Source organism: Archocentrus centrarchus, chromosome 19, assembly GCF_007364275.1.
Source record: "Archocentrus centrarchus isolate MPI-CPG fArcCen1 chromosome 19, fArcCen1, whole genome shotgun sequence".
In the NCBI taxonomy this organism is placed as follows: domain Eukaryota; kingdom Metazoa; phylum Chordata; class Actinopteri; order Cichliformes; family Cichlidae; genus Archocentrus; species Archocentrus centrarchus.
The window spans coordinates 3377539-3389986 of NC_044364.1; the positions used below are offsets into that span (position 1 = coordinate 3377539).

Below are 12448 nucleotides of genomic sequence, written 5' to 3' on the forward strand. Positions count from 1 at the left end.
ACTCACTAAAAGTGCAGCAGAGTGTTTTTGGATGGCTGCTGAAACTCTCCATAAGGCAAAAACAGCACAAAGATGGCCACAATGTGTCAGCACACCTGTCAATCAAAGCAGCCAAGCCCCTAACTGTACGATGAGGAAACGATCCACGGAGCCAAGTATCGCGTTTTTTCTACCAGCATATAAACACCCCTTTTAATGCTGTTGAGCTGAGCATTTTAACATGGGAGTTTTTACGGCCCCAGACGATGCTGTATGGTGTCAGTGATGTTGTAGCGCCACTTCTGCCACGGTGCTTTTCAATAACCAGCTCACGTATTTGACAGGTTTTATAACAGATATTACAATGTCAGCGTTTTGGCACTGGCTTCCAGCTTTTATCAAAGTGTATGGAACCTGTTCTAGACTGGGTCATAATAATTTTATGAAACTAGAAACTATATTTACAGGTTCACTGTTTTCCCCTTTGTTGTTACATCTGTAACAGCTCTAAAATGCAGCTTCAGTTTTAGTGACCAATAACCACATGATGTTAACTTGTCCATTGTTTTGTATATGTGACAATCATGGCAGTGATGTAAGATCAAATGAATAAGTCCCCAGTCGCACAATTTTGCACTTTTTTAAGAGTTTTCCTACCGCTGGGCCAGTAGTTTGTATTTGCAGACAAACATGAAAACCTAAAGGCAACTGTGGCAATCTGCCAGCAACCAAAGCAATCACTGGGAGGTTTTTGCTGCAGTGCCTTCTTTGCAACCGGCAAACCTCCAGGAATCTCATCCAACCAGTCAAGAAATAAACACTGTGAGAGCCGGGATACTGGCTGGGATCAAATACTTATTTCACTCAGTAACATGCAGATCAATTCATAACTTTTATGCAACGTTTATTTCTAAATTTTTGGTTGATATCCTATTAAAATCAAACTACCATAAAAATTAGTGCTCATTTCTTTGTGAGCAAACTTATAAATTCTGCAGGGGATCAAATAATTATTTATACCACTATATGTGCAGACTTAGAAACATAAACCAGTATAAAAAAACATGAAAAAAGAACAGCTTCTTGAATATTTTTATATAAAAGCGAGTAAAATATATTTAAAAAACATTAAAAAAACCCCAGCTTCATTGAACCGTCGTGTTACTCTGTCATGCCTTTTGTTTAAGCACTGCATTTAGTCTCTTTCTACAAAAGAGCTATTCTAATTTACAAGCTTATCATTCATATCTTTAAGATCTGAGGCTTGCAGATTACAGCTTCATATTCATTAGCGGGGCCGACAGGTTAGATGGGGTCAACCACTAATCTCAGTGCTAATTAAAATTTAGCTTGTGCAGCTCATCAAAACAATTAGCGGAGTACAATAATGAAAGGAGTGATGGGAGAAGGGAGGGGTAGAGCGAGCGTGCGTGTGTGTGTGTGGGTGTGTGTGTGTGTGGGTGAGGACTAGGATTCAATAAATGAGGAGACAGAAGTTCCTACATGCTTTCAGGGGGCTGCACAGCAGAGGAATGGAGTGTGTACGTGACACCAAAGATAGGGGGGACCAAACCTGGGAGAAGATGATAGGGACAGAAGGAGAACAGGCAAAGGGGAGATAACAATGAGAGGTTAAGAAAAGTGAGGCTGGTACATCACATTCAAATCTCTCGCTTCTACGACTGTATATCCCTCTGCCTCATATCCTTCCTCCTCCTCCTCCTCCTCCTCCTCCTCCTCCTCCCAGTCGTTTTCCTCTCTTGGCTATTTCTTGTTCTTCCACAGAAGCAGCCGCCTGCCAAAATGACTTCCCTCGTTCTCGAGGTGACACAAAAAAATGAACAGGGGGGGGGGGGCTTGGCTGACAAAAGCAAAGAGAGAAAGAAGGAGACAAAAGTAAACAAGTGCACAAGTGTTCTGAGAGGACATTGGTGGATGTGAGTCACCTCACGTGGAGAGGCGAAGGACACAAATCATCACAGAAACTTCGTTTTTCTGTTCTCGCCTTTGCTTCCGCAGCCCAGAGGACGACCCTCAGAGACAAACTCCTCTTCCTCATCATCGGCAGTCCATCTGTCTCTCCCCCCTCACACACACACACATTTATGCACACACTCCCAAGTGTTTCAGTGTTTACATTACGTTCGCCCAGCCTACAGCGGGAAACAGAGAATACACAACAGAGGGGTTCTCGCTGTGTGAGTATTTATAGGACGGAAAAAGGCAGACCGACCGCTACGACACACTTACTTCCTGATTGAATCTTGGAACGACATCACAGACAAAAAGAACACCACAAAAACGTCACTTATTCTTTCTGGGCACCTTTACAGCTGTGTTTGGATGGTCCCATTAAATAATAAAGCATGTTGAAACAAATCAAATGCCCACTGCTTGCAGGACAAATATTTATTTTTCAGGATTTTGCATATGCATGCTCTGTTTTCTTGAGGTCTAAAATTAAAAACAACATTCACAGAACGTATCTGGAGAAGAATCTTTTGTGCAACAACTCCAACACACTCATGAAAGGATGACACAGGCGACTACAGATAAAAATCATATGCATAGGTTTTTAAAATGTACACACACAGTTACACACAAACCAGCCCTGTGTTTATCCCGTCAGACACACACACAAACACTCCCCTGTCAGATCCGTGTGTTGTGAACACAGGGTTCATCTGCAAAATATTATCGGCCCAGTTCATCCAAAGGATCTCAGCTTATGGCCTATTAAGGATCTTCTGGGCTAACAGTAAAGCTTTAACGTTTTTACATCAGTGCTACATCTTTTCAGTCAACTGCCACTGCTTTGTATTTTATACTCATAAAAGGATTTTTACACCTTAATTTTAATAAAACCCTGGAGCTGATATTTGAGGTAATACCTGGTATTGCTGATAAAGAGCAGGCTGGAGTAACAGAGGTGGAAATGACTAGCAGGAGGACTCCATCAGGGTACCTACCCCTACTGACATCAGCTTTTTATATCACTGGCAAAGCCTGACTCACTAGCCAAATCCAGCAAAAAAAAAGAAAAAAAAAAAAAGAAGCTAGGCTAAAGGTGCAGATCTGAGAAGTGCAGTTTTTGAACATCCTTAGTCAGTTTTCCAGCTGTCATTCTGCCTGCATGTCCGTGGTCCCGTCCAGGAGTAGCCGGTGTAGCTCGTGGGGGTCGGTGACGGGCAGAGAGCATGTGAAGTCCTGACAGACGTAGGCTGTGGCGACGCCGCCCAGCTGCGACATGGAGGACAGGACGGGCAGGCGCTGGCACAGAAAGCTCTCTGTAGTTCCATCAGTGAGCATCAACACCTGACAAAACCAAGCAAAAATGGACATGCCATCAAATTACAAAGACATAACTGGTTACATCAAGAAATAAGTTAATAAGCTGGATTAAATGTACTTCTCTTTGATCGTCAATGTGAAAATAAATTGTAATTAAATGCAATTTACTTTTGAATTTAGCTTGAATGACTCTTTATTTTTCAGTTTTACATAATGAGAAAAAGCTCCTTTACAAATATGGCAACACAATCAAGTGCAAGACTGTGGGGCTCGATTAAGACAGAAGACATGCTTTAAGATTAAGATAAAGCTTCAATTTAGAAGCATAATACCCAGTGAACCTCTAATTAAGATATCTGGCTTAAGAGAGGCTAATTATGGTCAATCTCAGCTCCATATTCATGGACTGTACTAGAGCAGCTTTGCATGATTCACAGTTCAAAGTAGTCATTATTTATCTACCAGGCCTTGTAGAGCCCCTCAGTCCATCCTCTGTCTCAAACAAGCCATTTTAGCTCCTTTCCTCTTTGCCTTATGCAGCTTATTGATTGACTGCCCCTCATGAACCAAAGGATTGAAGAGCAGATGGGTGGGGCTTCTATTCTCACGGCCCAGGTGCCCGAGATGACCACATTAGGAGACTGCTCTCACGGACATCAAACAGAAGTCTGAGACTTTGGCTCACAGAAATTACTTTTGCATACAATGACCACAATTTTTGAAACTTTATCCATGTTTAATATGAACATCAACCACTGTGACAACACACATGTCAACTACTCCTGCAGCAGCTGGATAGTGTAGTGGCAACACTACCATCTTTGACCTGGTAGTGATTTGAATCCCGGCCAGGGAATGCATCCAGTAAGGTTCCCCGGGATCGGACCCACATGCTAGCGAGAGATAAATAACTGAAGCCACACCGGCTCAGACATCATCTGGATTAACAAGGTCCACATCAGGTGGAACCGGGACATACTGATGATAAGTAGGCTGCTAGAACAAGGATTCAGCACATGTGGACACGGGATGAGAATAAGGAACTGCTGGAATGCTACTACAGATGTAGCCCCAGTGAAGAAGGTTACATGAAGAGGTTGTGGGATTCTTCGACACCCAACATCCAGAGTAACATCAAAACAATTAGTAGGTCAGTGTTTCAACATCCACAGAAATCAACTGATATCACAACTAGAGACTGACGAGGTACAACACAAATGCTACGGCAAGGGGGGGCCAGGACATCAGGCCAGGTCTCCACACTCCAAGATTGGGTACCAAGCCCCAAGAACAACTGATACACTAAATGCCAGAGCAGCTGACCTGAAAGATAAGATTGTGGCTAAGCTGGAAACCTGGACCCTCCATGGCAGATTACCAACACTACTTGAAATACCCTCTGAAAGTCTACCAGAAGATGTGAATGCAGCATTACGGATAATCCCTACTTCGACCATCACTGAAACCAACCAGCTAATCTATACCAGAATAGAAGCCGAGGCCAAGGGAAGTTATCCAACCATCAGAACTGCAGAAAGGTGAGATGAACAGAGGGGTGCCTAAAAGTACAAAAAGCTGTCCACAACCAAAGACTTAGAAACGGCCAAGAAAAGACTCAACCTTGGCTAACGAGGTATACCAATGAGACAGAAGCCAGGAGAATAAACCAGCTGTTCTCCACTGAACCACCCAAGATGCACTCTCAGTGGCAGGGGAACAATATGAGAACAGTCCCCCCAAAGGCTGGAGACATAACAGACATAACAACACATAACCACAATGCTCAGTGGCTAGTGGATCTAAGAGCAGACCACAGCAACTTCCCTGAACAGGATCCAGTAACGTCACAGTGGCAGACAGTAACACTCGGGGAGGGGCCCCCAAAACTGGGAGAGTGGCCTCAGCAGTGGCTCCAAGATCTCTGCCCAGTCGAGCGCAGTCCTATGAACAGCTAAGGATTTTTAATTTGATTTTTTTGCTTGTACATTAATGCTAGAAAAGCAGCGATTTCAGCTAAGCTACCCACTCCTGCTGGCTCCCACTGTAGGCTAATTCTTAATGCACATCCATCCCATCTCTCAAGGAAAACCAGAACTGCTGTGTGTGGACATTCATGGAAATTTGAAACTGCTGGCTAAGGCTAATCGTAGATTTGGTAAGATCGTTATTCACGTCTGCAGTAATGACACCCGGTTACGCCAATCGGAGGTCACTAAAATTAATATTGACTCGGTGTGTAACTTTGCAAAAACGATGTCGGACTCTGTAGTTTTCTCTGGGCCCCTCCCCAATCAGACCAGGAGCGACATGTTTAGCCGCATGTTCTCCTTGAATCGCTGGCTGTCTGAGTGGTGTCCAAAAATGACGTGGGCTTCATAGATAACTGGCAAAGTTTCTGGGGAAAACCTGGTCTTGTTAGGAGAGACGGCATCCATCCCACTTTGGATGGAGCAGCTCTCATTTCTAGAAATCTGGCCAAATTTATTAACCCTCCTAAAAACTGACTACCCAGGGTTGAGACCAGGAAGCAGAGTTGCAGTCTTACACGCCTCTCTGCAGCTTCTCTCCTCCTGCCATCCCCCCAAAACCCCATCCCCATAGAGTCGGTGCCTGCTCCCAGACCACCAAAAACCAAAGCTAAAATCAGCAAAAAGCTATTTAAGCATAAAAATTCAAAAACGATAAATAATACAGCTTCATCAACTGCACCAAAGAATAAAACAATTAAATGTGGATTGTTAAACATTAGGTCTCTCTCTTCCAAGTCCCTATTAGTAAATGATTTAATAATTGATCAACGTATTGATTTATTCTGCCTTACAGAAACCTGGTTACAGCAGGATGAATATGTTAGTTTAAATGAATCAACACCCCCGAGTCACAGTAACTGTCAGAATGCTCGAAGTACAGGTCGAGGAGGAGGATTAGCTGCAATCTTCAATTCCAGCTTATTAATTAATCAGAGACCCAGACAAAGTTTTCATTCTTTTGAAAGCCTGACTCTTAGTCTTGTCCATCCTAATTGGGAAAATCAAAAACCTGTTTTATTTGTTATTATCTATCGTCCACCTGGTCCCTACTCAGAGTTTCTGTCTGATTTCTCAGACTTTTTATCTGATTTAGTGCTCAGTTCAGATAAAATCATTATAGTGGGTGATTTTAACATCCATGTAGATGCTGAGAATGACAGCCTCAACACTGCATTTAATCTATTGTTAGATTCAATTGGCTTCTCTCAAAATGTAAAGGAGCCCACCCACCACTTTAATCATACTCTGGATCTTGTCCTAACATATGGCATAGAAACTGAAGACTTAACAGTATTCCCTGAAAGCCCCCTCCTGTCTGATCATTTCTTAGTAACATTTACATTTACTTTAATGGATTACACAGCAGTGGGGAATAGGTTTTATTACAGTAGAAGTCTTTCTGAAAGTGCTGTAACTAAGTTTAAGGATCTAATTCCTTCATTGTTATGCTCTTCAGTGCCAACACAGTGCAGAGCAGCTACCTAAACTCTGCTCCCAGTGAGGTCGATTATCTCGTCAATAGTTTTACATCCTCACTGTGTATAACTTTGGATACTGTGGCTCCTCTGAAAAGGAAAGCTTCAAATCAGAAGTGCCTGACTCCGTGGTATAATTCACAAACGCACAGCTTAAAGCAGATAACCCGAAAGCTGGAGAGGGAATGGCGTCTCACTAAATTAGAAGATGCTCATTTAGCCTGGAAAAAGAGTTTGTTGCTCTATAAAAAAGCCCTCCGTAAAGCTAGGACATCTTACTACTCATCATTAATTGAAGAAAATAAGAACAACCCCAGGTTTGTTTTCAGCACTGTAGCCAGGCTGACAAAGAGTCAGAGCTCTGTAGAGCCGAGTATTCCTTTCACGTTAACTAGTAGTGACTTCATGGATTTCTTTACAAATAAAATTTTAGACATTAGAGAAAAAATTATTCATAACCATCTCAAAGATTATTCTTCATGTTCGGCTGCTTTCAGCACTGCTGGTATTTGTTTAGACTCTTTTGCTCCAGTTGATCTTTCAGAGTTAACTTCAATAGTTACTTCCTCCAAACCAGCAACATGTTTATTAGATCCCATTCCTACTAGACTGTTCAAAGAAGTCTTTCCAATTATTGATGCTTCAATCTTAAAAATGATCAATCAGTCTTTATTAGTTGGCTATGTACCACAGACCTTCAAGGTGGCTGTAATTAAACCTCTGCTTAAAAAGCCATCACTTGACCCAGCTGTCTTAGCTAATTATAGGCCAATCTCCAACCTTCCTTCTCTCAAAGATTCTTGAAAGAGTAGTTGTAAACAGCTAACTGATCATCTGCAGAGGAACGGTTTATTTGAAGAGTTTCAGTCAGGTTTCAGAATTCATCACAGTACAGAAACAGCATTAGTGAAGGTTACAAATGATCTTCTTACAGCCTCTGACAGTGGACTCATCTCTGTTCTTGTCCTGTTGGACCTCAGTGCAGCTTTTGATACTGTTGACCATAACATTTTATTACAGAGATTAGAGCTTGCTATAGGTATTAAAGGTACTGCACTGCAGTGGTTTGAATCATATTTATCTCATAGACTCCAATTTGTTCATGTAAATGGGGAGTCTTCTTCAGACAGTAAGGTTAATTATGGAGTTCCACAGGGTTCTGTGCTAGGACCAATTTTATTTACATTATACATGCTTCCCTTAGGCAGTATTATTAGAAAGCACTGCATCAATTTTCATTGTTATGCAGATGATACTCAGCTTTACCTATCAATGAAGCCAGATGACACACATCAATTAGTTAAACTGCAGGAATGTCTTAAAGACATTAAGGCCTGGATGACCTCTAATTTCCTGCTTCTAAATTCAGATAAAACTGAAATTCTTGTTCTCGGCCCCACAAATCTTAGAAACATGGTGTCTAACCAGATACTTACTCTGGATGGCATTACTTTGGCCTCCAGTAACACTGTGAGAAATCTTGGAGTCATTTTTGACCAGGATATGTCCTTCAATGCACATATTAAACAAATATGTAGGACCGCTTTTTTGCATTTGCGCAATATTTCTAAAATTAGAAACATCCTTTCTCAGAGTGATGCTGAAAAGCTAATTCATGCATTTATTACTTCTAGGCTGGATTATTGTAATTCATTATTATCAGGCTGTCCTAAAAGCTTTCTGAAAAGCCTTCAGCTGATCCAAAATGCTGCAGCTAGAGTACTGACAGGGACTAGAAAGAGAGAGCAGATTTCTCCCATATTGGCTTCTCTTCATTGGCTCCCTGTTAAATCTAGAATAGAATTTAAAATTCTTCTCCTCACATACAAGGTCTTGAATAATCAGGCACCATCTTATCTCAAAGACCTCATAGTACCATATCACCCCAATAGAGCACTTCGCTCTCAGACTGCTGGCTTACTTGTGGTTCCTAGGATACTTAAGAGTAGAATGGGAGGCAGAGCCTTCAGCTTTCAGGCGCCTCTTCTGTGGAACCAGCTTCCAGCTTGGATTCGGGAGACAGACACCCTCTCTATTTTTAAGATTAGGCTTAAAACTTTCCTTTATGATAAAGCTTATAGTTAGGGCTGGATCAGGTGACCCTGAACCATCCCTTAGTTATGCTGCTATAGGCCTAGTCTGCTGGGGGGTTCACATAATGCACTGTTTCTCATTCACCTTATTTACTTTGTTTATACTCCACTCTGCATTTAATCATTAATTGATACTAATCTCTGGCTCTCTTCCACAGCATGTCTTTCTCTCCCCTCAGCCCAACCGGTCGTGGCAGATGACTGCCCCTCCCTGAGCCTGGTTCTGCTGGAGGTTTCTTCCTGTTAAAAGGGAGTTTTTCCTTTCCACTGTCGCCAAGTGCTTGCTCATAGGGGGTCGTTTTGACTGTTGGGTTTTCTCTGTATTATTGTAGGGTCTTTACCCACAATACAAAGCGCCTTGAGGCGACAGTTTGTTGTGATTTGGCGCTATATAAATAAAATTGAATTGAATTGAATTGAATTGAATTGAATTGTGGACCGCAGGAATAACCACTAAGGAGCAGAAAAATCAAACAAGTGCTGCAACAGTAAATACATGCCATTTGCTGTTTAACTTGCAGAGAAGAAACGAATTGGAAACACAAAAACAACAACACCAAAAAAAAAACAAAAAAAAACAGGACTCCTGTCAGTCGTCACCATTTGGGCAAGTGTGGAAATGGTCTGAGTAATTGGATTGTCAGTTTTATGTTACTTCCCTCTGTGTGGCAGCAGTCCAGTCACTAAATAAGAGTGTTACTGTCAGGGAGAACGCTGTTCACTGTAATTACATCTTTAAACCATTTCTGTGTGAGCGGCTCATCTCAGCAGAAAGCTGGGCCGAGCGTTGATCACGACTGCTTTCTTTATTCCTTTAATACAGCTGTATAACTCACATATACTCGCACACACTCACCCAAAATAACCCTCCCAAAAATACCACATTCACATGTGGGTCAGTGGCCGCTATGGTGTCGTGCCCTCAAGAGTAAAGAAATTATTGTGTATGTGTGGATGGATATACGGTTCACGTGTGCTGCCTGCAGCTAATAGATGACATCCAAACAAATAATTTAAGTCTTCCAAACTATTAACAAGAGTGTGAATGTGGCCTCAGGTCACCAGAGGGAGTATGAAACCGGCTGCCTGGCTTGTGCATGTTTGTGTGCGACTGTAGTGTTGGACAGGCAGCAGAGTGAAGTTAAAGAGAGCGGCCTCATCTGTCCCCTGGGCGGTTTCCTGTCAGACACGTGTCATTTCCTCCTGGCCCGGCACCACCTCTGGTTCACAACTGAGCAAGAAATGACAACACAAACAAGAAGCAGAGACCAAAATGAGAAGAGGAGGGAGAAAGGAGAGGAGATCCAAGACTGCACGAGGGGAGAGGTGAAACGTCCTGAGCAGACTGACATGCCCATCGGTGTGTAATACGCTGACAGCCAGAAGGCAGTAAAGGGTGCATAAGCACTGGCTGATCCACATATAAATCTAGCTTTTTCCAATATTAAAGTATTTTTTTACAATGTTATTTCTTGAGATTTTGCTAGGAAAATGGGAAATAGGTGCAGTGATTTATTTAAACATGCAAACATGGAAATAATTTATGAGGCAAAAGCACAGTTTGTAAAGTTGTAACAAACTTGAAATCTTCAGTATGACCACATTTATTCTTCAGCACAGCCTTTCTCCTGACCTCCTCCACACATACTGACAGTGATCTGAACCAAAATTTTCAAATTTTGATTCATAGCTTAATAAGACCCACTGCCACTGGTTTTCAGTCCAGTTCTTGAGTAATGTGGCATACCTCAGCCTTTTCTACCTGTGCCCCTTCCTTAACAATGGCTTCTTGGCATCCACCCTTCCACTGAGACCATTTCTGATGAGGCTTTGGCAAACAGTGGATGGATGAACCGAAGAGCCAGATTCATCTCTGAAGTCCTGTGTCAAGATTTTCTCCCATTTCTTATGGACATGGCTTTCAGATACTGATAAAACTCTCAGACATTTACGATTCCTAGATAATCCAGCTACCCCCCTCCACCCCCCCCACCCCCCGACACCTCCCTTTGGCACAACTATGCGGCTGACAACTAATCATATTCCCATCAGACTCTGCTTTACTTTGTATTTAGTGCAAATTAGTAAGCAAACACGTTGACCTTTAATGGCAAACAAGTTAAACAGAAACCTGCTAATCCTCAGATCGTACTGTGAGTCTCTAAATGCTGCCGTGCTCAGGTACAGCCTCGAAGAGCTGCGAGCCTGAACACAGTTTTGGCATCTGTGATAAAATTCAATTAATGTATCAGAACTAATATCTAAGAATATTAGAAATTATAGCATCCCCTCTCCAGAGTAAATAATGATCAGTATGAAGTATGGGTTAAACAAAATAATGATATAGTAATATACTGTGTTGCTACATCTCCCTATATGTGTCCCAAATATCCATATTTAAACTGAAACAGGCAGCAACTCTAAAGTGCATACAGCAAAATGAAGCACATTAATCAAATTCACACAATATTAACACTGACTAACAATGCAAACACACACAGACACTGCAATGCAATATGCAGGACGAATATATGGAGAATATCTGTGTATTACACAGATATCATGAAATATCATGTGCAATGTATCAAGTGGAATTGCTCTATTGACACTATCATCAATGCTGCATTGTTATTTATTCTATTAATTCAACCCATAGTCTGCAAGTGCATGTGAGCGTGTAGGACGTATTAAAGTCAGCTGTGGCCCAATCCATACAATAAAACTGCACCCTGCTAATTCATAGTGATGTGCACATGTACAGGTGGCGATTATAAACTAGGGTGTTACAGGTACTCCTGATTCTGCTTTCATCCTTAATTGTCCCTCGGTCATTAGACAAAATTGTCTGCTGGAGGAGACACTCTTCTCCTGTAAGTGTGCCAGCCGGCACTCACCCAGGCCATCATGCAGAACTGTTTGCATCCTCTTCATCCCGTCTCAATGAGCCTTCTCATTCAATGGCTGTCTCAAAGCACCCCAAGTGCTCCGTTCGGCCATTTAGATGCTCATTTGTGCCGATGGCCATCTGCACTTCAAAAGCCAAGAAACTATCAATAGGTTAAGCCGCGGCTCTCCTGATATCACAGACTGTATCTGCCGTGTTCAAGAGTTTCTGTTTCTATTACTAAATGTGCTGCATGGTAAAGACACTCTTTAGTGATGCTGTTCTGTCACATCTCATCTTGTTCTCAAAATTCATGCAAGCTTCCCTGTTTGATAAAGCTCAGAGGATAAATAACTGTGGTACTGAAAAACAGGAAACTGTGGCTTCACATCGCGCGCCAGAGAGGGCTGTCGACAAACATTTTTGGACATTAAAAGTGTGATGGAGTGTGGTCATAATGGTGAGACTGTTGTCATAGAGACCGGAGGAGGATTTCCCTGCCAAGCCGAACCTTTTCCACCCTGACTTTGACTCTTCTTCTGGCTTGTCAGCTTCATGCAGTCCCTCCCCGGGTCCAGACCACATCCAGCCACGCGGCCTCAACTTAAAGGTCACGCTGTAGTCTGTCTGTGTCAAAACACCACGATCTGCACGGACCCCCTGGGTACTGGAAAGGACCCGTGCATGTGTGTGTGA

General features: G+C 42.3%; 1 protein-coding gene across 1 annotated transcript in view; it reads right to left on the reverse strand.

Annotated features, from left to right (window-relative positions):
* Nucleotides 1-2373: 2373 nt before the first annotated feature.
* spata20 (spermatogenesis associated 20) overlaps nucleotides 2374-12448 on the reverse strand; it is a 55333-nt gene continuing 45258 nt past the window's right edge. Inside the window, 1 exon segment of the mRNA XM_030755122.1 lies at nucleotides 2374-3294. Coding sequence (XP_030610982.1) covers nucleotides 3100-3294 — 195 coding nt within the window. The 3' untranslated portion in view covers nucleotides 2374-3099.